Source organism: Lemur catta, chromosome 14, assembly GCF_020740605.2.
Source record: "Lemur catta isolate mLemCat1 chromosome 14, mLemCat1.pri, whole genome shotgun sequence".
In the NCBI taxonomy this organism is placed as follows: Eukaryota; Metazoa; Chordata; class Mammalia; order Primates; family Lemuridae; genus Lemur; species Lemur catta.
The window spans coordinates 53,627,606-53,655,554 of record NC_059141.1 but is presented as its reverse complement, the minus strand read 5'-3'; the positions used below and the strand labels follow the sequence as shown (position 1 = coordinate 53,655,554).

At 41.7% G+C, this 27,949-nt stretch overlaps 1 protein-coding gene across 6 annotated transcripts in view; it reads right to left on the bottom strand.

Annotated features, from left to right (window-relative positions):
- Positions 1–1,133: 1,133 nt before the first annotated feature.
- KCNMA1 (potassium calcium-activated channel subfamily M alpha 1) overlaps positions 1,134–27,949 on the bottom strand; it is a 722,666-nt gene continuing 695,850 nt past the window's right edge. For 3 of the 6 annotated variants that reach the window (XM_045568450.1, XM_045568452.1, XM_045568455.1), the window contains 4 exons: positions 22,622–22,816; positions 20,659–20,777; positions 18,876–19,100; positions 1,134–9,368 (listed from right to left, as the gene is read on the bottom strand). In XM_045568450.1, coding sequence (XP_045424406.1) covers positions 9,344–9,368; positions 18,876–19,100; positions 20,659–20,777; positions 22,622–22,816 — 564 coding nt within the window. In that variant the 3' untranslated portion in view covers positions 1,134–9,343. The remainder of the gene's footprint in view (positions 9,369–18,875; positions 19,101–20,658; positions 20,778–22,621; positions 22,817–27,949) is intronic. The other 3 variants (XM_045568451.1, XM_045568453.1, XM_045568454.1) reach the window with 1 other exon arrangement.

Genomic DNA, 27,949 nt, shown 5'->3' with positions numbered 1-27,949 from the left:
TTGTTCTTCAAATAGCTAAGTGCCTCTCTTATGTGTTCCCAATGGCTCACTGTACTTACCCCTAGAGATCAATTTTTAATACATGACTGCTACCTGTTTATTTGTTGGTCTCTGGTCCCATGTCTCCCCTGACTGGAGCACTGGAATCATGGCATTCCTCACTGCTGTGCCCCCAGCTCCCAGTAGAAGACTGAGAACATAATGGCTATTGAGTAAATATTTGGCTAATGAACAAATGAGACAATCTCTAGAATACATTGAATCCCAATACATTCTACACCTTACATATATATATATATATGTGTGTGTGTGTGTGTGTGTATATATATATATATATATATATATATATATATATATATATATAAACTTGGATGGCTTTTTCCCATTCTCCAGGCCCCTCCCTTCCTTGAGGCTAGACCACCTTACCCTCTGCAGTCCAGCCTCCCCAGAAGAGTTCAAACTCACAGTGTCCTGAAGAAGGTTTAAAGCATGGCCGCAGCATGGCAGCACTAGTTTTTAAGAGCTCTTTATTGTCTCGAGTTGAAGTTTTTTGTATTGCCCTGTTCAGGAGTGAGTGTGGGAAGGATGAGTAAACCTTCCGCAAATTGTCTTGGGTTTTGATAAGCTATGCGCAGAGTGTTGTGTCTCTGTGTAAACGGTAAGAAATGGTAACTAGCCTGAGAGTAGGTGGCTGAGGACAGAAAGAGTCTAGCGTAGCTCACGGGCCTATGGAACTCTGCGCATTTCTTTAGAGGCCTCCTTGCTGGAGCCTTCTGCATGTGTCCTGCTGGCCGTGGTGTGGCCCTGTAGGGCTCTCAGGCACCACATCTAATGACAGTGGCTCTTCCTCTCTCCCACTGCCCATTGCAGCCTTGGCCAGCACCCGCTGACTATCTCCTGGGAGATGTGGCGGACTGTTTGCACTTGAAGCTGAAAAGATAAGTCCATGGTTCCTATCGGCCCGTAACTTTGCCTTTATCAGACAGAGACAGAGAAAGAGGGAGACACAGAGAGAGGAAGTGTGCAAAAGCAGCCTGACGGGAACTCAAGGACCTTGCCACCGTCCCCGCATCCCCACCCCCCCCCCCCCCGTGGCCATGTGACTGCTACAAAGACACAAGAAACACTCCTCATTTTAGAACACAAATACATAAATTTTTAATCTGCGAAAAATACAAAATGAAACCATGTACAAGTTATGTACAAACCCTTTTTACAAGACGAGAGTTATCACTGGTTGTTACAGATGACAGAGTTGGGTAGATCATTTCAGAGCACCAGCATTTAGTCTCTTCTTCAATTCCTATTAGGTCATAGCAATTAATCATAATCGTAACCATAACACCAACAATCGAAAGATTGAAAGATGAATAAGCCACGCTCTTTTTCCTTCGTGAACATGTAGGCTGACCTCTCTGTGTGTGTACTTTTTTTTTCCTTTGTCCCCTAAAGAAACCTCGAGTGCAGGTTTTGGTGTTAAGTGGAGGGAGGTTTCTTTTTAGCATCTGGGTGGTGGGATGTGGGCCAGAAGTTTTAGGCAGGATGTGATTGTGCCACCTGGGAATGGAACGTTTTTAATTAGGGTTTCCCGGCAGATCTCAGTTTATGTTTGAAATGTTGCAGTTCTAGTCAAAGGTTTCTCAGGCTGTGCTCAGCGGAAGGAAGGCAGGGGGACGGGGGGCAGGGAGCACCCCGCTCTGGGGCGGACGGGGCTCTGGTTTAGCGTGGAAGTGGGGCTCGGTCGGTGTGTTGGCCAGGCTCCCTTCCCTGCTGCCTTAGCTGCCTTCACTCACTGACCCTGAATCCCATGGGCGGGGAGCTCTGGGTCCCTCTGGCAGGCGTGTGTCAGTGCCTTGTGCACATTCCCCTCCTAGATCCTAAACAGCAGGGCCCAGCGGGCAGCTTGGTGTCCCTGCTGTCCTTGTTCTGCAGAATAGCAAGGTGTAGGAGAAGAAACACAGAAGTCCTCAAGAGGATGAACAAATCAAAGGAAATCTTAAATTTAAAAATCTACCTAGAAATAAGGTCCCTTTTCACCTGGCCCTAACATCTCTCACTTCCTGTCCAGAAAAGCCACCAAAGCAAGGTGACTGTAGTATTTGTTTTCAGACCCCTGAACCAAAGCTGCCATTGCGTGTGCTGTTCAGTGGGGGACAAGAAATAGTGCAGTGACATGAACAGGGAGAGGAAAGAAGATGGCCACATCAAGATCTCTGTCTCTTTTGAGTCCCCCAGGAAGAGTACCAGTCACCTGCACATCCTATCCAGCCTCCTTCCCCCATGGCATCTGAAGCAACACATAGTGACCGACTGACCACCCCCGCCCCCAGGCCTCATGACCAGCTCTGGCGATGAAGACACAAATAAGCAAAGTGCCTGCCCTTCCAGTGAGTCCTTTTAATGCTGAGTCACCATCGCCACTACCCTTCCTCTCCAGCCTCATAGAGGTCCCACCCTCTCTTTCCCAAAATTATCCTCTCTTGTTTCCAACTTTCCTGGTTCTAGAGTACTCTAGATATCCTATACCAAGAGTGTCTACTTATTCTGCTCCTTTTAGCTCCTATTAACATAATTGGAGACCCCAAATAAATCTTCCCGCTCATTTTCTAAACCTTCACTCTCTCCTTAGGAGAATCCATCCAGGCGCCTCGCTCTGTGAGTACCTCTGTGCTCCTGGCTTCCACATGCAGAGGGCCTGTTGTAACCCTCTCCTGAGCTCACTTTCCTCCCTCCTCTTGCCTGGGAGGCCTTCCCTTATGGATGTCTCTCAGCTCCTTCCACTCTGGATGAATCCAATGTACCCCAGCTGCCGGCATGCACTGACTGCCCCTCCTGCCTTCTCTTCCTATCCCTCTGCAGAGTTCCACCTTTGGGGCCCTGATTCAGTGGACCCTTCACAAAGAGCCTTTTCCAGACCCATAGCCATTGCCCCAATGCCCAGCCCCTATGACTCCAACCAAGCTTTGACAACTATTATGATCCATAACACTTACTGGCTCTTCGGTGTTTGCATTTATTTAAAAATTATTTACTGAACACCTGTTTTGTGCAACACAAGCTTTTCAATGCAGGTATATCTTATGTTCCCAGTTAGGCCGGTGGGCCATCTTCTTCTGAAAGTCTTACACAGCAAGGAGCACACAGTGGCCACTCTATCACTATCCATCAGCAGTTACTGATTAGCATCACCTACCCTGCCACATACCAGATGACCCTGCATTCATGCCTGGAATGTGGACCCTCTGTTTAACTAACTCCCAAATCCCCTTTTCTCTAGAAAGCCTGCCTTGCTGAACCTCTTCAAACCATAACATCTCTCCCTCTTTCTAACTCCTGCCATATTGAAAGGTGATGCTATGTCATTAGTGCTTACACTTTCCCTAATGGCTCCAGCGATATGTTTTCTCTTTTTAGTTGGATTCTAAGCTGATTGATAGCAGAACCTGTACTGTGCTCATTTCTCCCCCACACTCCCTTTACAAATATGTTCTGAATGCTAACTAGTTACTAAGCAATGGCAACCTGATTATCTGAAAGGACATATTAATAATGGGAATTCGTATTTGGAAGTTCTTTGTGATGATCTGCCTTGTGTTCTTATTATGTTAATGTATAGAAAATAGTATGATTGGCAGGTTTCAAAAGAAATCTGAATATCTACTCCTACCGTCTAATCTACTTGATGAGTCTGTTGCCAACATTCTAGTGATTCAGTAGAGTAGAGACGTCTTGTGTCTGACTGTCCCACGACAGGGAGCAAAATGGGTGAGGATGGTAGGTGCTGTGTGTGGTCAGTTGTTGACTTGGAGTGTGCACCCTTGAGAACTCCACGCTGCTGGGAAAATGCTCAGCTCTGTGTACGTTCTCATAATGCCTTCTAGGAAGAACTGACATTGCGCACCTTTGGACCTAAAAAATGCATAGCCATATTTGCCTGTCACTCAGTTTGTTTGAAACTTCTAGTGGCTTTCTATTCTCTGGTTGGGTTTTAACTTCTTAGCTTGGCCCTTAGGCCATCTACTTTTTAGCCTCTTCAATGAGGTCTCGTCTTGGTTTCCCTCAGCTGCCCTGTGCAAGCTTGTCACAGTAGGCAAAACAGTCTACCTATTGCGATCACTTTTCTACAACTGTATTATGGCCCGTTAAGTCCCCTCTCCCTGGAAAACCCTCATATTCCACATTTCTCCAGTCTGGTCACTCATTTCCTATTGAAATGCCTCCAAAACCCATCAAGCATTATATGCCTCTGTGTTCTTCCCAGCCCATAATGTTCAATGCAACCTCTTCCTTTCAACACAAAGCACCAGCTCTTGGCACCATCTGTATACCCATGCCTGTGGTATTTAAAACACTGCTTATTATATATTTTTTCCTTTTTGTTCTTTCTTCCCAGTTCCCTGATGTATATTCTGAGTTTGGCTTGTCTTTAGATAAAGAGTATCTAGACCTTTTTTGCGCTAAAAAATACAGCAAAAGAGAAAGGTCTGGTAACTAAGAATCCTTTCTCCAATCTAACCACATGAGGCTGTGCTATCATGGAGCTTCCAACCGTTGTACGTGCTGCTGCCTTTGGGCACATAGGCTCTTTTTTTGTATGTGTTTTAAGCAAGATTATTATAGAAATGGCAAATTAGGCTTTGTGGTCTCTTGAGAAATAAAATCAAACACATTCTCTGAATTGACTTATTTTTATGGAAATATTGAAATTATTAACAACTGCAACTGCATAGGCAACAGAATCAGAACAGACTCCACTTAAACAACCAGTACGGCCGCACTGGTATGACTGGCTAGAATCATGTCTAATTACTGCTCTTATAAAGAGATCCAAAGGACCTCATTACCTCCTCCAACGATCATGGGATTTATATACTAACTCATCTTGGTTGGGTAGAAAAAATGCTGTTTGTGAACATAGGATGAGTAAGAAAGAGGCAGAAAGGTAATTTACCAGGAAGGTTGTAAGTGAATTCTCAGTTTCCTTTGCTTTATCAAAAGGGTGAATCAAGTCCTAATTAGTGAAGGCCCTTTGAGGGCCATAGTGATTGGTGTTTGTACCACCATGCCAAAAGCAATGAATAGAAACAGAATAGAACATGGGCAGATTCTGCACTGTGCTGGGACTTGGTATCCAAGTTGAATGGACTTGCTTAGTCTCATGTGAGTCAAAGTGGCTCAGATTCCAGTCAAGTGGTTTGATACTCCTTATTTCTCTACCCTCCTACCTTTCTTCCTCCATTTTGCCCTTCCTTCCTTCAATTGTCTCTTTAACAATAAAAAAATGATAGTTCAAAATTACATTTATGAACGTAAGTAGGAAAGAGATGGATAGTTTATTAATAAAAGAAAACAAATAAACAGAGGACAGGAAATGAAGTGAGAAGTAAGAACAGTTACTTCCTGAAGGCCAGATCCATGTGGGGAAACAAAAATGTGGAAATCAGCAGGAATTTGGGGGTTCTGAACCTCTAACTACGTGCTGGGAATTGGAGCTATGGGTTAGAGATGAAGGGATTAGCTGAAGCTGGGCCTTAAACCTAGGAAAAGGGAAGGCAGGGATGAGATTGAGAGGAAGACCCTAGAATTAAGCAGAAAAACCTGACCAACATGATTCAGATGTATTTGAGTTTAGAAATGTGCATCTTGGAACTGCAGATACTCCAAAGTGAAAAGCACAGGAATTAGCCTAACTATGTCCAGAACAGATGTACACTACATTAAGGTCAGGAGTATTGCTTGGATAATGTAGCAAAAAGGATCATTATTCCAGCCCTGGACAAGATTGTCTCCAAGGGCTTTGCCAAGGAGAGGCACCCACTTCCATGTTCCCACCCCTAACTCAGGTCATGTCCTCTGGGATCTGAAAGGAACCTTACAGTCATCTGGGTGAATTGCCCTCATTTACAAATGAGGTCACTGAGACTCAAGAGAGTTTGAAAAATACTTTCAAAGTTCATAGCTACTTGTCTGCAAATGTGGCTCTTGAACCCTTGTATTAAACCATAAGTAGGAAACTTGGGCTTTTTCCCCCAACATGAAAATATTCCCAAATTTCTTATGCTTTCTCACTTTTCCCTTTCCAACTCCAGCCAAACAGTTCTAATTCCCTGTTTGCTTAAAGTCTTCAATCAAATTCTTTACACAGTGCATCACAAGATGCCACAACCGTTGGAAGGAAAGAGCTTCTGAGTGTTTTCCAACGTGCCTTAGTCACAATCACTTTTATTTAAGGGGTTTTATATTAGTTTGAGGTGATACTCCCAAATGTAAAATTGTTTAGCAAAAATAAAACTTTTATCAATGAGGAAGGTGATGATAGTGGTGAAGCATTTCTAAATAGGTACTTTCTGCTTTGTAAACAGCCTGTGAGTGAGTCGTTGATTCCCTAAGCACCCAAGAGTCATTAGTTTGGGAAAATGGCTTTTCTGAAGCCCTACGCTGGAATGGAAGCTCAAAGCCTCATCATAGGAACCATACTGAAGGAGACCATCATTGGCCTAAGGTGGATGTGGGCAGAAAGTCTGTCATAGTGCAGATGGATGAGGATTCAAGGCCAAAGAGCTTAACAAATAGAAACACATCAGGAAGAAGCTCTGGCATTCCCTTGAGCCTTCCAGTGGTTTGACAAATCGTATTTCTATTTCCATTTCACTGTCAAATTACCAGGTGCCAGTTTTTGTCAAAGGAGCCACTAACCAGTCATTTTGCATACTTCCTTTAAAAAATGCCTGATTTTGCTTTCTAGTCCAGAGCAATTTATTATTACAAAGACAAAACAGCATGACCTTGTTGCGGTACCTTAAAAGAAAATGGATTTCTACCAATTCATTTTTTGGGGATGCTCTATAAGCCAAGGAACCCTTTGCTGCAGGAAACCATCTTAGCCATTATGATTAAAAAATTAGATTCAAATCTCTAGCTATAAATGGACTTGAGATGGGGAGGGAGTTTACACTTCTGTTCCAAATTGCCTTGGCAGGGAGAGACAGAGGGAAGAGAGGGTATGGGGAATGGGGCACTCTATGTCCCTCTAATGGAAGATCCTTTTGGTGGCCACCATAGCCTGCCAGAGGAGATCAAATGGCTGTAACAAATCCAGAGGTGGTTATCAGGAGCAAAAGTGAAGTGCCTACTATGGTTCATGAAGGAAGGAAGAGCGTGGATTGACATGAATGTACTAAGGTGACCCCAGTGCAAAATCATTATGTAAAAGAAGGCCTAGCTTTCAGGAAAGCTGTCAAAATCCTAGCAAGAGATTCTCCCCACAAACAAGTTTGACTTCTGTTGGAAACCAAGAAATGTTTAGAAGCCTGAATATAGACGGTTGACGTCATTTTAGTCTGCTGAGTAGACTAGTGACTAATTATAAGTAGTTTTTAAACAATCCAATTGGACATACATTATATTCACAATACTTTGATAGAACTAATTCTACAAAATGTGACGACAGAGTAACCACAGTCCGACAAGTCACTGCAGGACAATGCCTACGAGGTGGAAGCATGACTGTATTGGCTCTGCAGGGAGTGGGCAGAGGTGGAAGCTCGTTTTGCCTACATTGGTAATTGGAGTACTTAGTGGACATATGTTTTCCTGGTGATCTTGTTGCTTTGCTCTGATCTGATTTGCACTACCATAACTAGGAACCACAGGGTCATGGCCTAAAGAGTTAATGGAATAGATATCACAGGACTTTGGGAGTTACTTTGGTTCATTTGGTGCCTTTAAGTGTCCACAGTTTACATTTAATTAAATAAAAATCACTATCACATCCATGCTTCTCCAGAGACCCTGATGATCATATCAAAGATTTGATAATTTTGAAGTTGAAAGACGTACTAAGTCGTTTGGAACAAAACAGTTGCCAGGCGACCACGCACCAAGCATGCAAGCAACGGCAGAGCTCTGAGACATCGTAATTGCATCTGATGGCAAGAAAAATCTTTTGACCACAGTTTGAAGTGGCGGATACATTTGATTTCACTGCTGGTAATTTTCCAAGGCCTTTGCTAACAGTCTATAATAAGTGCATTCGTTGCTTTCCATTTGTTACTATTATTGTTTTTTTTTTTAATTGTTGTAGCAAGTTTGTATGTTTTGCCCCAGCGACTAAATAAAGGAAAGCCCGCAAATTAAAATCTGGACAAATGTCATCTCTTTGATCATGGAAATTTTGTGGCTTTTAAACAAAAACTCAGTGAGAATAATGAATGCCCTCTCATGTCCTCCTGTGAAGTAAAACTATTCATTGGTTTTACAAACTTTCAGGTTAAAAGCTCAGAGACTTAGAGGGTAGGGAGAAAGTCCACCAGCCCCGCTCAAAGTTGAAATTACTTGCTCAGGTGGTTTGGAAATATGACATTAGAAGCATAACAGCATGTAGGAGTCCCCACCATTGAACAACAGAGCAACGTCTCGTGTGCATCTGGTCCTCGGCTTCCACGTCCCAGGTGTGCCCACAACCCTCTTGGCATCCTTAGTTGCCCAGGTAAACCTGATCTGGCCATTGTAGAAAAGCTGCAAGAAGGTCTTCCCTTTAAATATATAAACAAAGGGATGAGAAATACAGAATGAAAACTAAAACTACAAAAATATGACTTTCAACTGTGAAAATAAATAAGTTTCCATTTATTAAGAGCTGGTGTCAATGCAGATCAAAATACACACCAATCCAGGAGAGGGGCAGGTATTCACCTGCCCCCGTTCTCTTTTTTTTCAGATTTACTAAAATACATGTATACATCGTTGGCCATTTTAAAATTGTTTCAATAACTCATTTCCCTTAATTACAATTAAGTGTGGTGGTGACCATCATTCTCCTCAAAGAAAAGGAGAGAAAGAAGAGAAATACGCATTAAGGAGTCTGGCCACTTATTTTGATTTTGCATTGTTTAGATATAGGGAAGATATTTGACATGAAAAAAAGAAAAAATATATTTTCTTTCTAATAAATAAAAATAATTTAAAATGCTAGAGGCTATACATGACTATTTTAGTATGTTCATTTATAAATGAAATAATTTTCTTTTCCAAAATACATGGAAGCAATATTCAAGGCAGACAAAGAGAAAGATCTGTCTACTTTATTTTTCTTGCAATTTCTTGCTTATCCTAACGTTTCCACCAGTGATTCAGCATGTAAAGGAAGAAAAGTCACGTCACCATTTATGAAGTTTGTCAGGCTTTAAAAAAATAGTTCTGGTCTCCTGGGAGTCAACATTCATCTTCAACTTCTCTGATTGGTGGAATCAAGCTGCTTGTGGATTTATATTGGTTGATCTGGTTAGCCATGTGGGTACTCATGGGCTTGATTTGAATGTTTCTGGGATAGGCATTATCCGGTTCATCTGTAAACCATTTCTTTTCTGCTAAAGGGCAAAATGGATAGAGAACAAGAAGGAGAAATGAGAAGTTTAATTAGTCCTAGGGTAAAGCCTTTGGAAAGTTCATTGAAAAATGCAAAAAGGTAATCAATAGAAGCTGACAGTGAGTAATTGCTAAGAGAGACAGTGCAGTGTAGGGAGGACACCAGAACCTGAAACATACCTCTCTGCTTCCTGTAGCAAGGGATGAACAAAAGGTGCCACTGGGACTTGGAGGCACCGTGGGTGGACCTCAGAGAGTTAGGAGGGATGGAGGATGAACTCTGGCAATGTTCTCTGGAGTAACTTTAGTGGCCTGAAAACCTTTGGTAGGGAGGGGACGTTGTCTATATCAGATACCAGGTACAGACATTGTTCCTGAGGAGAGATTCGTACACCCACTGAATTGAATGGAGCATGGCAGGACACCATCCTTGCTGCAGAGCGAGTGATCTAGAATCTCACCCAGGCTGCCTCCTCCCAGCCTTTATTTGGCGTTGCTTATAACAGGCACACTTAAAGGCATATCTCAGCTATACTGTTCTCCTGTTTCTTTTGCAACCAGTTTTGGGGGTCTTAAATTAAACCCACAGATGTCGCTGGCCAATGAGAGTGAAGATCAGAGGAGCGACCAATATTTTAAAGAGGATTTTGAGATGAGACGGCTTTTGTTTCAAGACAGAAAACTGTGTGTTGGTATAAAGTTATGAAAAAAATTCCAAATGGCAATATCTTAAGCGACTATAATAACCAAAGTTGTCAACACAAGGGAGCTGGATGAAGTCTTGGCATTTCATTTCCACCCTAAATACGGAAATGGCTGAGAGAGAATGCTGAGTCAGGGTGTTCGGGGTCTGGGGTGAGAATGAGAATGGTCTAGTGTCCCCTTTGCAGTGCAGAGCTATTTTACAAGACTCAGCCCTCATCCCCGCCTCTTTCTAGAATTGAAATTTTCTGGGAAATTGGCCATGTGTATAGATAGGAAAGGACTGGGCAAAGGGGACATTCTAACTTGGGAACCATACGCCTCATTTTAATGGCTTAGGGAAAGAAAAGAAAAAAGAGTAAAAGTATCAAGCACACGCACTGCTATAGAGACAATGGTTTCTCCAGCTTCCTTTTCTGCTTCCCAGAACAATTCATAGCTGCCTTGTCAGTGGTCCTGGACTGACATGTTCGTGAATATCACTCCACCTGGCTTGATGTGTCTGTGTGCGCACGCGTTTTTGGCTAATGATATATAAATGAAGCATCTATGATCAGCAAATGACTCCTGTTTTGGCATGTTTCTCCTTGGTCCATACTTTTGCTGTTTCAAGTGTCCTGAGCCCTCAATGTGGCTGAGGGCTGTCGCTGGAGCTGGGATGCGCCTGAGTAGAAGCCCATGACCCTTTGCTGAGCCGCTCAGTTTACCCCACAGGAAACTTGCTACCTCTTGCCTCATCCTCCCCACCCCCCCCTCCTTCTCTGGCTCTCTCACCTATTATAATTAAGTTCACTTTGATTTGAACAGATTGGACGATAGGAATTCATAATGCTACATCCTCACAGTGAAGCGAACTGATTAAGTGCTTTAAATTATTCCCCCTGACAGAATGATAAAGTTACAATCTGTTCTGAGATGATCTACAGCTTGCCAGACTCCTACAGCTTCTTTCTACATTCATTTATCTTTTTGTCAAGCAGAGTTTTTTTTTTTTTCCCTAAGCTTCAATTCCATAGATCTTTTAAAGTCATCAGCACATCTGAATTATTAATGAGGCTTTAGAGGCAAGGTTCCTGATGGGCTGGTTAAAAAAGGTTGTATAGAAATTGGGGACTGTGTACACATCAAAATAATTTCAGCTCCATTTAAAAAACCATTTAGTTCAAGTGTGACATAGATGAACCATTATGCATTTGTGGAAACCAATTTTTTGTGATCTACGATTAAACTAACCTTTCAGAGAGGAGTAAAGTGTGATGGTTATCATGTTTTAAAAGCATTGCCAGGCCGCTGGAACAATTTCAAACTACGACTTTTTCAAACGGTTTATGTGTAAAGATGATTTTCAGAGGGGTCGAGCCTGGTGTTTGTGCTCTGCTTGCCTGAGCTGCCCTTGGTCTTGGCCACGTTGTTCTGTGGATGGATTTTGCAAAGGGATTTAGTGCTAGGTTGGACATGCCAGGTTGGAAGAGTGAACTCTGTTGATGGAAACGAGTAGGTCTTTTGGGTGAGAGACCTAAGACAGACACAATTTGCTGAAATTTTTACAACTGCTGCAGAGAATAATTGTTCAGAATTTAGTTTTTACAGTTCAAGTCAAAGTTGGCATTTTGACCTTTCACGGCAGAGAGAATATCAATTTCCTTCTGCTGTCTGTGAGAAAGAGAGCATTATTTCCCCATTTAACCTTCTCTCTTTCCTTTTAAATTTCTTGCCATAAAATATATATATATATATATATATATATATATATATATATATATATATGCAGAGTAACGAGTGTCTTGGACATGCAGCTTCCACACCAGGAATGAGTTGTGTTAAGGCACACGCTGGTGAGGAGTTCAGGTTTCCACTATGCCTGACAAACAGCTGTTTAATTCAGGTGCCTCCTAAGATGTACAAATGTGCACATGTGTATGTATGATATATGTATAGACATGTGTTGTTGGAGACTTGGTTAGATAGGATGTTGAGGAAACCGAAATATACGAATGCTCTGGGCATTTGATTAAAATGTCTGGTGGCCAAGGTATTTTATGAAGAGATTCTCCCGACAAGTTTCAGAGGAACACTCATTTTAATGATCGCCAGTCATTCGGCTTCAAAGCAGAGTGCTTTAAGTAGGACAGTGACAATTTGATTTATTGCATCTTGCCTTCCAGAGAAGAAACAATGCCAATGTGTGGCTATGAAATTGGCCACAAGGAAGAGGACTCAGAGAAAGAATTCAAATGAGTACCGAAGTGGTCAAGGATAAATCCAAGTCCCTGAGTTTATCTCCACTCCCTGCCTCATCCCACATGCCAGAAAGAGTTTCAGGAGCTTTCTTTTCATCCCTGAGATGAGAAGGGCAATTGATCCGGCTGTGAGGGCTTCCTGTCTGCCAGAGAAAAATAGCCCCATTTGTTAATAAGCTTCTCTAGAGTGAGAAGAAACCTGATGTCATCGCTCTGAGTACAAAGTGTGACCTACCAGAGTTAGTGAAGTTAGGAAAGGAGAGGCATTTCAGTTTGTGGCTAGCGGGCTAGTAGAACAAGAGAAAAATCTGGAAGACAACTGCAGAGAGATGCTGGTAACACAACTGCCACTGGGAGATGTCACCTGTCAAGACCAGCCATGCTATGAGCTGTCCACCACGGCCAAGTAATGAGGTGCAGGCTAAAGAGACAGCGTGGGGTAGGTAGTAGGTCCCAGTCAAGGGAACCTGCTCCTCACATACAAGTTGCATGGCTCGGAGCATTTATCTTAGCTTCAGTTCTCTTCTATAAAAATAGGGCTGATGATATGAACTTCCTAATATTATTGTTTAGATAAATGGAAGTTAATGCCCGCAAAGCACAGGTCCAAATACACAACAAGTAAATGCGAGTTGTGAAGATTCTTAGTATTATTAATAGTATTAGCAGGCATTATATCACAGTGGCTAATTTCATGGACTCCAGTGTCCCTCAGACTCTGCATCTCTCAGTGGAGACACCAACAGCATCCACATCTGAGGGTGTCTGGAGGATTGAATGAGTTAACGAATGTAAAGTACTTACAAGAATGTCTGGCCCAAGGCAACTGATGGGTAAGGTGTTAGTTTTTCGTATAAGTTTAGCATTAATCTGAGTCCTACCGGTACCAAGGGATGATATAAGGATGGGTGGTACCTTTTGAGTGCGATTACAATGATGCCCTTCAGCAGAGACACTGGGCAGAGAACTAGGGGGTACAGATTGGGGTGCTGGCCTGAAGAATGTGGGTTGTGGCCACAGAGATGATAGAGAAGGATTTGGTTGGTAGGCTTCATTTGGAAGATGAAGAAGAGGAAGGGGTAACTTGGTGTTATGTCTGGAGAGTTCAAGGCTGCTACCCTCCTGTGGGCCTCTGTGTCCCTGACGTTGGCTTTCACTTGACAGGCACCCTACCCCACCCGAGAGCCCACCGTGCCTTGCACTGCTAGTTTCATCACTGAGAATGCAGGGTTCAGAACGAGGGTGAGGACTTCCTCCAGCCACAGGGCTGCGGGGCAGCCTGGAAGAGTGGGCTATGGCCGGGAAGGACCCCAGACCTGGGCTGACAGAGCTGCCCGGGGCCCCATAAGCAGAGAAAGAAACAGGCTGCACTGTGAAAGCGGAGCTGCTTCGCTGGCTGTGTGGGTTGTCAGTGCCGTGGGATGTGGCCTTTTCACATAACTACTCCCCAGAGAAGAGTGCAGGAAAGGGGAGGCGATGATATAGCAAAGGCATTTGGAATAATTGGCCCTCTTCTCATTGCACCACAAGCTGAGGTTTAGAGAGAAAGGGCTTGAAAAGATTTCATTTGGAGAGAGATAGCAGCTGAGAACAGTCAGGGCTAACAAGGAGCTCCAGCCTCCACGGGCGATGCTGCATGGCTTCCCATCTCACATCTCTGATCGGCAGGCTGGCGCCCTTCTTCCGTACTGCAAACCCTGAGGCCCACGGCAGCCCCACCCACACACACTGCCTGCTGTCCCCTCTGTGGGCAAAGTATGGCAATCTCATAGAGATGAAAATTGTTTGTACCAGGACCGGAGCTGTTTTTCTTGATGAAAACCATCTCACTTCTTTGCAATTGTCTACCATGACTCTATTTGTCTCTTTTAACTGAAAATCTAATGCTGCCAATCGCTGAGCAGAGCAAACTCCTCCCTCCCAGTCATCTTCTGTGGCCCTCGGTCCAGCCAATGCCCTGAGGACAGACTCCTCACTCCTCCTTTTCAGGTGGCAGGGGATAATCAATCCCTCTCAACAGCAGTAGTTGCAATGAATGTGCAACTGTCTCCACGTGGAAGACAGTCAACCAGTTTAGTGACAGGTGCCCATAGCTACTTCTTCATCATATTATGACAAAGCAGGGATGGGCTGAAAGAAGCTGATTGAGAAATTGATTTTTACCCTGTCTTGACTTCCACAGGCCCTGAAGTTTCTGTGCTCTACTCTTTCTCCTCCAAGGAGCCTGTTGCTATGGGAACCTGGCAGGTTGATTTAATTGTCTCTATTGGGATGCAGACACCTTTAGGCTTTCCCCATGCTGAAGAAAAGCCAGTCAAAAGGTTTCTCTGGTCACCTGGGATCTTGACAATGCTGTCAAGAGGCACAGTCAGTCTCTCTACTCAGTAGCTTATGGGGCTGTTCCCCTTTCTTGGAAGCTGTGTACCCAGCTCAAGAAAGTGCCACCAGATCAGCAGCACCTTGCAACACCTAGAGGCACTGAATGTATCTTTTTTTAAAAAAAAATAAACCAAGGAGATAGGATAATTTATAAAATGGTTAAAGGTTTAGAAATGTCAATTCACTTCAAACATTTATTGAGCAACTACTGTAAGGTTCTGGGTCATAACCTTTGATAGTCACAACAGAATTTGAAAACTTTCCCAATTGTGATGGAAATTTAACTATATACACAAAGGTCCAGCTTTCTCTTTATCCATTTGAACTGGCTTTGAGAAGAACCCTGGGCAGCAGTCATTAGGGACCCTGATGATTCCATGATCATCTGGGTGTTGAGACTGAAGTTTCACTGGGCCTCCTGGTCTACCAGCTTACTTAACGCTCACCCCTTCCAAAGCCCAAAGCAAGTCAGACCCAAATGGCTTATAAATTGCCTCTCTTCTAGAATGGAGCACATAGCTGAGTTCCTAGCTCCTGTTCTTTTTAAATGTCTATACTTTCTCTTCAAAGAATTCTTTCTCTTTCTACCCTTACCTATTTGTTTCTTTGGTGGGTAAGGAGGGGAAGAGACATAATATGTGAAACTTGTACGCCTCCTTCCTAAGTGAGCAGGTATTCTCCTGAAAGTGCAAGGGGAAGTGTGGGGTCCAATGAAAATCAGTGGGGGAGACTCTTCACTCTATTAAGGAAAGTATAATATCGTGGTTCTGGCTCATAACATAGATGTAATAATGATCCTTTTCCATCATCCAGTATATCATTACCCAAATATGGTCAATTCTCAATTATCTACCAGTGGGGTTTGATTATGTGCCCAAAGTCCAGGGAAATCCCCCAAATTTCATCTCATGTCACCATAGTCTGTTCCCATTCCATTCCCATCACAATATCATCTCATCAGAGTTGCTAGCAGATTGTAGGTAAAATGCAATTTGGATTTACTTCTCTCTACCTTTCCGATCTCTGGTTAGGATTTACCAAATGTCTGAAAGGCAGGTGGCAGGAGAGACTTGGGTAACACAGAGACTGCACCGTCAGCCCCCAGATAACTGGGTATGAGCTACTGAATTAATACATACATACAGCCAAACACTTTTAACTTTGGGTCATACTCGTTAAACATGAAGGAGACCAATGCTTTAGTCATTAATAACCCTCCTAGTTTAAATAAAAGGAGGATAAAATATTAACAGAGAAGCAGGTTTGCCAAATGGATTAGCTGCAAATGTTTTCCAGAAAAGTTTATCAGCTGGCATCATCACTTGATTTAATAGGTCTTGCCAAGATAAACACAGAGATGTGAACAGACCAATGGGGGAGGGGGTGGGAGGTGGAAATGGGAGTGAAGGAAGCTGGGATTCTTGATGGGAAAATGCTTTTGGCCTTGGAGCAGGTACCAAGGTGGGCAGGGAGGCCACGTGCAGATTTAAAGGCAAGCCAGATGGAGAGAAGTTCCCCCCAAATTACCCAACCCCAAACCCAAGAACACCAAAACAAACTCTAAGGAATCTAGCAATAGCAGCAGCACAGCCTCATTGCGCTGAGCAGTTTAGAAAGTGGAGGAAGGAAGAGAAGAAGGAAGGGAAAAGGAGAGGGAAAGGGAAGGGGGGAGGGGAAAAAGCAAAACAAAATAAATAAAACCACAAACAGAACAATATAAATAAAAACAAACAAACCAATAACAGAATAAAATTTGTAACTCCTTTTTTTTTTTAATTCCACAAAAGTTTTCACAAGGACAACGTTATAGAAGAAAACCCCCAGCAGTGGCTAGGTCATGCAGAACCATTAATTATCATACCTTGGCCCATTCTATTCATCCTTGTTGCACTTTAGAGAGAGAAGTAAGCTATGTGAGTTTTACAATGCTTTTAAACTGTCATATTTCCTGTTGAGCACTTTAACTGGCACATTCTCATAGTTATAAATGTTCTGAGGGCTTAACTTTATAACCTCCTTTGCAAAGAATGCATGAAGAGCTCTTCATGATCCAAAACTAGGGGAGACGTATATATAGTTATATATATAGTTATATATATATAGTTATATATAAAGAGATAGTTATAAGTAATATAAATCAATATATAGGGACAAAAATAATTTGAAAAAAATTCTTCCACTCAGGGGGCTTTTTAATTTACATGTATACAATTATTCCCCACCCCATTACTGGTTTGAATGCTACACTGTCCCTGTCTCTGGTGCGGGGAGTGGAGGTTCTGACTGAGCCTCACCGTTTTGTCAGTAAAAGTGCTTGTCAATTCACACAGCAAGCAAATCTCCAAAACTACCATGCTTGAGGGGACAGGGGATCCAAAATCTAAACCCAAAACATTCACCATAAAAACACCTTTATAGAGATGGTACAGCTGTGACTTTTTTTTTCCTCCTCCCTTATACCCCTTTTCTATGTGATGGAATATTTTAAAGTATATGTTTCAAACATGTTTATATATACTAGCCCAGGGCTAGTCCATCCATATAAGAATTTGGTTATGGTGGAGTTGGCCAATTGTTAAGAACTACTGCACTACCTAAAGCATGATTTGCATGCATAAAGCATCTGACAACCAGATGTTGAAAAAAGGGTATTTTTCTACCTTTCCTCTCATGCTTACTAACTGCTAAGAAAAGAAAGAGAGAAAGAAAGAGAGAAAGAAAGAAAGAAAGAAAGAAAGAAAGAAAGAAAGAAAGAAAGAAAGAAAAGAAAAGAAAGAAAGAAAGAAAACAAAAGAAAAAATAACTATACCCAAATGTGTTTGGCTCACTGTTGCACTCTTCTCATCCCCATCCCATAATGACAAGGAGCAGCTCTCTATTACTGTCATTCCCCTGCCCGAGTGAATTGGCTATGTTAAAGAAATTGATGATGAGGAATTTTTTCCCACCAGCTTTCTGCACTGGGACAGCCAGCACCATGCAGCTGTGCCAACAGTGTAAGGTGGTAGCTGGCTTTTCTTTGTAGAGTGGACGGTGGCTTGATCCTCCTATATTGTAATGTATTTAGCATGTTGGCTTCTAGAAAAACATGATCTGCAGCTGGGTTTGTCTTCCTCTTGCTTTTGTCCCAGCCCTTCCTCCTACCTGGCGTTGGGGTCCTAGCTAACCCAAGGGGAATAAAAAGGTCCCCTGAGAATGCATGGAAAAATACTTGCTCTTTCTTGAGCATTATTTATTCTGTACATAAGGTAAGTAATTCACCTTTTAAAAGATGTAAAAGTCCCAGGAAGGCAGTTTTTTAATGACTTACATCTGTTATTTATGATACATATGGCTTTTCATCCCAAATGTCAAAAGTGAAAGAAAAAAAAATAGCTATTCATATGGCAACATAAGGAGACAGAATAACAATTTAATATGCAATCAAAGCTCTTTTCACTTAAATTAAATGACTAGAATTTGGTACATCTATGAATGGAATACTACTCTTTCCTCCATATTAAGGTTAGAATTGTTCATCTCAACTCCCAAAGGAAGCTAGCTCTGGGACAAAAGGCCTTGGTGAGTAACTAGAAAAATCTCTGATGTTCTCTTGGAACAAGCAGGTGCTTAATAATCATCTACACACAGAGAGTGGAAACAATTGATATGTTTTCATTGCTTTTTAGTTGCTTGTTCCAAATAAACATGTGCTAACTTACCGTGTGTGTACTTAAAAAAAGGAAAGAAAGAAAGGAAAACAACAACAAAAAAATCAAAACCCAAAGCACCCTGATTGATAATCCTGATAAATCAGAATAAACTTTACTTTTACATTAAATAAACTTGCTCTGCCTAACTGACATTGATCAGAAGTGCTCCCTTCTAATCTGTGAACTCATTCCTGCAGTGAGCTATTTATGTCTGGAGCATGCCTTTGGGTTATTTTTCCCCTAGAATCATAAATAACTTTTGGTCCGTCTGCTTATTTGCTGTTGTGCTCAAGGGTTTTATGGTGGTGAAATAAAAATGACAACCACATGCACACTATCATACATATGCAAATATGTGTAAAAAAAAGGGGGGGACTACAAGGGAAAACAGGGAAAGTTACTTTGTTGGAAACACCAACTGGGGAAATGGGTGGCAGATACAGTTTCACACAGTAGCGGTGGATACACATATCAAAGCCGCTCTTCCTGCACGTACTTCTGTTTGTCCCGGGACTCCCTGGACTTGGGCCGGTTCTGTCGGTTCGCTGTGGATGGGATAGAGTGGACAGAGGAGCTCTTCTTGCTGGAGGACTGCGATGAGTGGGAGGAATGGGACAGGCTGGCCCGGGACTGGCCGGCGTTGTGGTCAAACTGCATTAAGCAGAAGATCAGGTCCGTCGGCACGAGCTCGAACTCGTATGGTGGGTTGGTGATGACATACCTAGACAGGGAAAGCAAAGACATCACAGCCTCTGGGTAACCGGGTGGAGAATTCAACTCTCCCTGAACCAAAAGCAACTGCCCAGTTGCTTGGGTCTATCAGTGGATTTGGAAGATGCACTTCTAGCTGGTCCAGTGTCTTAAAATTGTCTTCCAAGATAAACAAAATCTTTCTCTGTTTCACTCAACAGAGGAGCCCAGCCATGAGCCCACAGATGCTGAATTAGAACCAGCAATGGGAGAACCAAACTGTGCTTCCTATGGTCTACATGCAAGTTTCCACACAAGGTCAAGTTCACTTTCAATCCCACATAGCCCAACTGCAGGAGGTTTCATGTACTGCAATGCAACATTTATTCTAGAGTTTTCTAACAACCCCAGACACACATCACAGGATCTTTGTTTACCATGACCTAGTGTCTCCTTAGACTGTCCTCTTTAGCTTTTAAAAATCCACTGTGATGGGAGTTTTGCTATATGGAAGGATCTAAGACACTCCCCTGCCTACTTGTCAACACTATTTATTATTCCCCTCAATTAGAACAGGCTTTCTCTGGTTAACAACAGACATGACTAAAATAATTACCCCATTTCATCTACAGCAGTGTGTCTCAAACTGTGGTCTTCAGGAAAGACAGCATCACCTGGAAACTTCTTAAAAATGCAAATTCTTAAGCAATTCCACCCCAGACCTCCTGAATCAGCAGCTCTGAGAGTGGGGTCCAGCAATTTGTTTTTTAACAAGCTCTGCAGGTGACTCTCATGCTTGCTAAACTTTAAAGAACTCACTGGTCTTTAGCAATTGTTCTCAGCTCTGGTTACTGTAACTCCTAGGCTACATGTATTATGTGTGTGATTGTCATATATTTTAATATATATATATTTCCTTCCAGACCAGTTAAATCAGAGTAATCAGAGTATGTTTTAAAAAGCTCCCCAGGTGATTCTAATATGTAAACAAGGCCGAGAAACACTCATGTCTGTAATATTGTTTCCTGGGGTATATTATATAAACTCACTGATTTTGAGAATTGTAGCATGTACTTTTAATTTTTGCTAGCTATGAATTTATTTTAATGCATTTTAGAAAAATAAACCTAGCACATCTGAACTTATTTTTCTGCTTAAGATGATATATAATTTTCTTAAAACGAATACATAAAAGTCAAAACGTGGATCAATTTAAAATATATAAAGTAAAAATATAGGATCCTAAGATATGGCAAAAGAACCATTTACCTTAAACACTAGCAATATGAAATATCTATCTCTATGTTAAATACCAACAAAGGTTATCCCAGTAGCTGGATAGGGGGAGATGCTTCTATTTAGACTTTTGTAATTGGGTGATGGAATTATTCCACAAAATTTGAATTCTGCCCACAATGTCTTTACATCTGCTATTAGTAATTAACGTTTCCTATAGCCACCAAACTCGGTGTTGGATTTGATGCATGTTGAGAGCGTGTTCCCAGACCGCAGGCTTTATAGTAGGGGCAGGAGAGAGCATTGATGTCTCCGCCTTTGGCTGGAAGAGCAGAGGAGAAGCAGATACTCACCTCTTCGTGCACTGACTGGGGGTGCTGAGGTGGGCATCTCTCAGCCGGTAAATTCCAAAACAAAGCATATTATATGTTTTCAGAGCTTTGCAGAACAGATCACCATAACAACCACCATCCTGGGAGACAACAAAAGAACAGAGAGAAATGTCCTTTTCATTTGACTGAAAATTGAGGACCAGGAAGAAAAGGGCCTTCTCAACAAAGCTTGTTTCGGCGTCTCCGGAATTGGAGGGTCTGTCCGAAGGGACTGTGGCTGAAGACGTCAACATGGTTAGCAACCTGCACACAATATGGGTGATTTGGGGGATCAGGTAATAATGGGGTTTCCTCTGGTGTCTCTCCAGTTTTCCCCCTGTAGCAATGAGAGCTCGAAGGAGATGATGCCTCTCCGTCACTTTAAGTGAGGGTGTGAGCTTGAAGGTCTCAGATGTACGTTCAGCTGAGGAGAAGAAACCGGTTCTGCAAAATCTGCAAAATGGTGAGTATGTTTAGCCGCAGCTCAGCTGTAACCACCGTGACTGGACCGTGCTGTCAAAACCGCCTGAGTGATAATGAAAACCAGGGCAAGGGGAAAGACCCCACCGGGTCCTACGGTGATTCACTCTTCCAGGTAAGGACTGTGTGAAAAGCACAATTTACAAACCTCAGAGATGGCAAGGGTGGAAGAGAATGTGTTTCTCTAGGAGCTGGAGGTCTGCAGGCTGAATAACTGGGATTCACAGTTCTAATCAGTTCACACCCACCTTCCCAGGCTCTGGGGCCCGCTGCAGAAGGAAGAAGGCAAATGCATTCACTTGGAAGTGCTGGCTTCAGCAGCCAATATGAGGGGACCTGGGCACTGCAGGATGACGTCACTGGGAATAAAATGACCAGTTTCCTCCTTCCCTTCATTGAGATTTCCACAGTGGTGTCACATTAGAGAACACAGGTGAGGCCACATCTCACCGTCCTTAAAATCTTTATTCTATCCAAGAGTATCTGTAGGTAAATGATAGTGGCTATGGAAGTTCCCTTTCAAAACAGCCGGTCTAACATAGGTCCCAGCCCACAACCAAACTAAAACGTGGTGCAAGTGTGCATCAGTGTTTAAGAAAAAATGGACACAGACCCTTTCCTTGGCTTCTTTTCTACTATTTGGTCTTTCTGGGCAACACAACTGTTTGTGCAACACGTTTATCAGTTCCTATGACTTGTGGCTCCACCCCTTGAAGGCATCCACAGGGTCGGGCTGGGAACAGGGGGGAGACTGCATGCTTCTGCCAAAGTGCCAGAACCAGGCTAGGACGTGGGGAGGGGCTGGTCACTCTGCCGCAGGGAGGGCTTGGGGGAAGGCGACTGGGTCCAGCCCCAGAAATTGCAAGATCTGGGTTTTGAATTAGAGGCGTCCACATGAGATTCTCTCTGTTTGGCCAGTGGTTCCGGATACACATGATCACCCTGGTGCTTTGCAAATCACAAGTGCCTGGGCCATGCAGAGATATAAAAACTCAGAATCCTGGGGGCTGGGGATCCCCATGTGCCTGAATGCATTGTTGGGTTGAGCCATCCTGAGGCGTGCCAAGACCCTGCGGCATACTTCCAAGCTGGGCTGTACGCTGCCATCCCCAGCTGCCTCCCACCTTGCAGACAAGCACCTGAGGAGAGCAACAAGGAGTGAGTGAGCCCACGTGCCTGGGTGCAAATTCCTGATAGGTCCCTCCTCAGTCTCCCTGGGCCTCCGGTGCCTTAGAAGGTGTGGGACGAGCACCTACATCAAAGGGTTGCCGCCAGGACTAAAGCGAATTACTGTGCGTAAAGCACAGTGCCTGATACACAGTGAACCGTTAAGTGTCACCACTTGCAGTCACCTAAGGTAGGAAAGAGAAAAGATGCCTAGCTTGTCACTGGGTGACATCAAGTTCTCTGGGATCAAGCTTCTCCCTAATGGTAGGCTCAGGTGACCTTTGTCCTGTGAACTCACCCCTAAGTCCGCAAACGGCCCATCCAGCAGGGCTAACTGGGCCACGCGGCAGCGGTCCCTGTTGGCCAGTGTCTGGGGGGTGCTGTAGCCCCCACGAAGTGCATTCTCCTCAGCGATCAGAGCCTCAAGCTCCGGCGTGGCCCCTCCGGTCACCAGGGTCCGTATCAGGGTGAGGATATTGTCATTGAAGTATGTCTGGGGAGAGAGAGAAAGAGGGGAGGGAAAAGTCCTTTAAGCAAACACCCTAAAGTCATGACAGCCGACATCCAAATTACAACTTTTCTTGGTATCTCCTGTTTAAAGTTCTGGCCTGTCTCTTCAAATAATTTTATGTGGGAAGTGAAAAGACAGCAGCCTCCAATTATTCCATTCTTTTCTCTCCTGCTTGGCTCTGCCATGAAAGCCTGACTTTTAAAAACCAATTCAGGGGGGTTTTATTAAAGGGCTCAAGTCTGAATAATTGGTGTTTACCGTAATTGGTGTTAGCATGGATGCAAATACTGCCTCCCTCCTCCAGGCTACCTGTCTACTGTGGGACTTTGGACACACATAATAAAACGCAGCCTACCCCGGTCGCTAACCCAAAAGGATGACCTCCGAGATCCTGTCTCCCACGTGCCAGGAAGAAGCCTCCCAACAATGGCAAAATCCCTTTCTGTGTAGGATCGAGATGCCAAGAGAATCATTAATGCCACACACGTAACAATTTATCATGTGCTTTGATAACTGTCTAACCCAGAAGTCTCTATCAATTAAATATGCCAGATACATTTATGGCAAGGTGAACATCCTGGTGTGTGTTCTTTGGCTTTTGTTTTCTAAAATAACCTTAGTAGTCTGAGGCAAATATAGCTTACTAAAGAAGTTTCCCTCTGAGTGTACATTTGTCACACATCTGAAATATAACAGATGTGTCAGGAACAAAACAATGAGAGTTTAAAAAAAATTAATAAGATGTCAAATAAAAGAGCTTAAAACGGCATTTGTCTCCAAGTCTAATTTGAGAAAATCTCAGTTAAGGGTATGCATTCCATTTTCCTAGGCAAGAAGAAATCAAGCAGCCTAAATCAAATCAAACCAAATTGTGCCCGTGGCTTTTGATGATTTATGTACCTTTGGAAAGAGGTTAGGAAAGATGCATTTTTACTTCAGCAGCTTCTTAGAGAGTTTACCTGGCAAAGCATAGTGGGGAACAAACCAAGTAAGGTGGTTTTGAGTGAGGCTGAGGGTCTAACGCCACTTCGCCTCTCAGAAGCTGTGTGACCTTGGAAAGTTATTTAACAGTTTTGTGCCTCAGTCTCATGATCTATAAAAGGTAATAACAGAGTGGCTATGGGGACTTTATAACTTAACATACAAGAAGCACTTAGAAAAATGCTTGGTACACAGGACGCACCGATAAATACTTTTGGACCCATATCAGAGACATGGGCCTTTGGTGATGGGAGGAGTAGTCAACCCCATTTCCAACCTTCCCTTGACTATTTTATCTTTCCTGTTTTGTTTTTTCTTGGTGGGCGGGTGGGGGGAAGGAAGCCTCAAACAAAAGCATTTCATTTAACTCCTGCGTCTGTACTCCTCAGTCTGCCTCCATTCTAGGACTCCATTTAGACTCAGCAAAGTCACGGTCAAGGTCACTAGGGTCGGCATCCTGGGATGTGAACCAGCAGCAGGTGGCTGCCAGGGGTGTGCTCTAGTGGAGGGCGGTTCGGGGCACATATGCAGACACTTCCCAAAGTTTTCAGAGGTAAATCCTCTTCCCTACAGTCAGATAACCCATCGTGAGAAGCAGGAGACTACTCCTCAACCCTGCACACCACAACAAATAAGTGAGAGCTGGGCACAAGGCTTTGACAAGGCTCACAGTTATCATTCTAGATCCAGACTGAAGGGAGAACTCTAACAGCATGAAAGGTGCATGCTGAACACTCACTACCCTGTATACTGAAACACTGCCCTGTCCTTGCTCAAACATAAGGAGTGAATAAAGAGCCGATATAAATACTTTTGACAAGGGAACTGTAGTGTTCAAGATATAAAGGAAAAGCATCCTTCTGACTGGTCAAATAGTTACTGGAAGAAATAAAAGAAAAATATATGAAACACTTTCTTTGGAATAAAATAAATGTTTTAAAAATATAGATTATCTGTAAAAAGAAGTAAAAAATAAAATGATGCAAAATTGACTTCGTATACTTACCCAAGTTTTTTTTTAATGTAAGATATTGAAATTAAAATGGATACAAGAAATATTTAAAAGAATCCAATACCCTTTCCTGATAAACACACTCAACGAACTGGGAATAGAAACGAACTTTCTCAACCTGATAAAGGGCATCTGTGAAAAACCCACAGCAAACACCATACTTAATGGTGAAAGACTGGATGCTTTCCCTTTAATATCAGGAACAAGACCAGGAAATCTCTTCTCACGACTTCTATTCAATATTGTACTGAAGATTCTAGCTAGGGCTAGAAGGACATAAAAGGCATTCATGTTGGAAAGGAAGAAGTAAAACTATCTCCATTCACAGATGGCATAATCTTGTATATAGAAAACCCTAAGGAATCCACTAAAAAATTATTGTAGGTAGTAAATGAGTTGAGCAAGATTGCAAGATACAAAAGTCAATTGTATCTCTATACATTTGCAATGAAAAATGTGAGAATGAAATTAAGAAAACAATTCCACTTACAATAGCATCAAAAAAATAAAATACTTAGGTATAAATTGATCCAAAGAGGTACAAGACTAATATACTGAAAACTACAAAATATTACTAAATTTTTTTTAAAAACCTAAATAAATAAATAGACATCCCATGTTCATGGATTGGAAGACTTAAAATGGAATACTATCCCAAACAATGTCTAAATTTAATGTCAACTCTACCAAAATCCCAAAGACCAGGTTTTTTGCAGAAATAGAAAAACTGATTCTAAAATTTCTGTGAAATTGCAAGAGACATGAAATAGCCAAAGCTATCTTATAAGAGAAAAACAAAATTGGAGTACTCACACTTCCTAATTTTAAAACATACTGCAAAGACTACAGTAATCAACATAGCATGCTTCTGGCATAAAGATGGACTTATAGACCAGTAGAATAGAATTGAGAATCCAGAAATAAACTCATACAGCTATGGTAAATCAATTTTCAGTGAGGGTACCAAAACCATTCAGTGGAAGAACAATATATTCTCTTAAATGGTATTGTAACTAGGTATCCACATGCAGAAGAATAAAGTTGGACCTATACCTCACACCATATGCAAAAATTAACTCAAAATGGATCAAAGACTTAAATGCAAAAGCCAAAACTATAAAATGCCTAGGAGAAAACATAGGGGTAAATCTTCATGACTTTTGATTTGACAACAGTTTCTTAAATATGACACCAGAAGCATAAGCTACAAAAGAAACAAATAGTTGAATTGGACTTCACAAAAAATTAAAAAAAATATGCATTGAAGGATACTATCAAAAAAGTGAAAAGACAACCTACAGAATGAGAAAAAAAAATTGCAAATTATATATTTAATAAGGATCTAGTATTCAGTATTACAAAACCTTTTACAACTCAACAACAACAAAAAAACCCAATATTTAAAATGGGCAAAAGACTTAAACATTTCTCTAAAAAAGATATAAAAATGGTCCAGAAACTTATGAAAAGAGGTTCAAAAGCAATAGCCGTCAGGGAAATGCAAATCAAAACCACAACAAGATATCATTTTATACCTAGTAGGATGGCTGTGATCAAAAAGACAGATAAAAATTGGTGAGAATGTGGAGAAATTGGAACCCTCATACACTGCTGGCAGGAGTGTAAAATGGTGCAACCGTTTTGGAAAACAGCCTGGCAGTTCCTCATAAGTTTAAATATTGAGTTATCATATGACCCACCAATTCCACTCTTATGTATATACCTAAGAAAATTGAAAATATATGTCCACATGAAAACTTGCACACAGATGCTTACAGAAGCATTCTTCATAATAACAAAAGGTGGAAATAACCCAAATGTCCATCAACTAATGAATGCATAAACAAAACATATTATATCCATGAAATGAGTATTATGTGGCCATAAAAAGGAATGAAGTTCTAATACATAATACAACATGAATGAACTTCGAAAATATTATACTGAGATTCCATTTATATGAAATGTCCAGAAGAGGTAAATCTACAGAGATAAGTAGTAAATCAGTGGTTGCTTAGAGCTGGGGATGTGAGGGGTAGAGTTTTAGGAGAAGGGAAGACGGTTAAAAAGTATGATGTTTCTTTTTGATAAAATGAAAATATTCTAAAATTGATTGTGGTGATGGTTGTACATATCTATGAATATAAAAACAACCATTGAATTATACACTTTAAATGGGTGAGTTGCATAGCATGTTAGTTATATCTCATTACAGACTTTTAAAATAAAGAAATAGTTAAAAGGAACTAAATTTGTAGAAGCCAAGTTTTTAATCTATAAGTGGTAGAACTGAAAATCACATACACACACAGCCCATCAGTGATCTAGAAGTAAAACTACGAAGTTCTAAACTATATAGAGAAAGGTATCTCATTTTTTTTTTCTAAATGAGAATGCTGGTTGATATTGAGAAAAAGGCAACAGAGGGCAAAGTGATAAACAGTAAGTGTTCACAAGTTAAAGTTGTAAAGAAAATTCAAGCTACAAGCAAACTAACAAAAACAACCTGTCCTGAGCCAAAAAAATGATCCTAGGATGCAGATCGAAAGGGCTCACCAAGTGAATGTGGCCAACACCTAGACCTGTACTAAGTGAATATTTGAATTTAAAATATTAAATGGAGAAGAAAAATGAGCTAAAACAATGCTGTAAGAAAAAAACTACAAAATCAGGCTAGCCCAAAGCTTCTTTAGAAAATGTAAGAGGAACATCAATTGAATTCTGAAATGACACATTTGTTCCAAGAATTCTATATGCAGCTAAACTGCCAATCATTTGTAAAGGCAATTAAAATAGTTTCGAATCTTTAAGTTCCTATCTATTTATTGATTTAATTTGTTTAAAAAATACTCGGAAACAAGCATCAGCTTCCTTAAAGACCTTTAATAACTAAAATATGAATAAATTTGGTTTAAAAATATTGGTAAAATATATTAAAATCAGTATCAAATCCTGGAATCTTCACAAGAGACAGACAGAAAAAAAAAGCATAGCAAAGTATATTTCAAGGGAGAATTTTAAAATATAATGTTAGGTAAGTTAACTTTATATTGTTAACAATTAAGATTTACAATAAAGCCATATCTTATGGGCAAATATTATAACCGAAATATAGAAAGCAA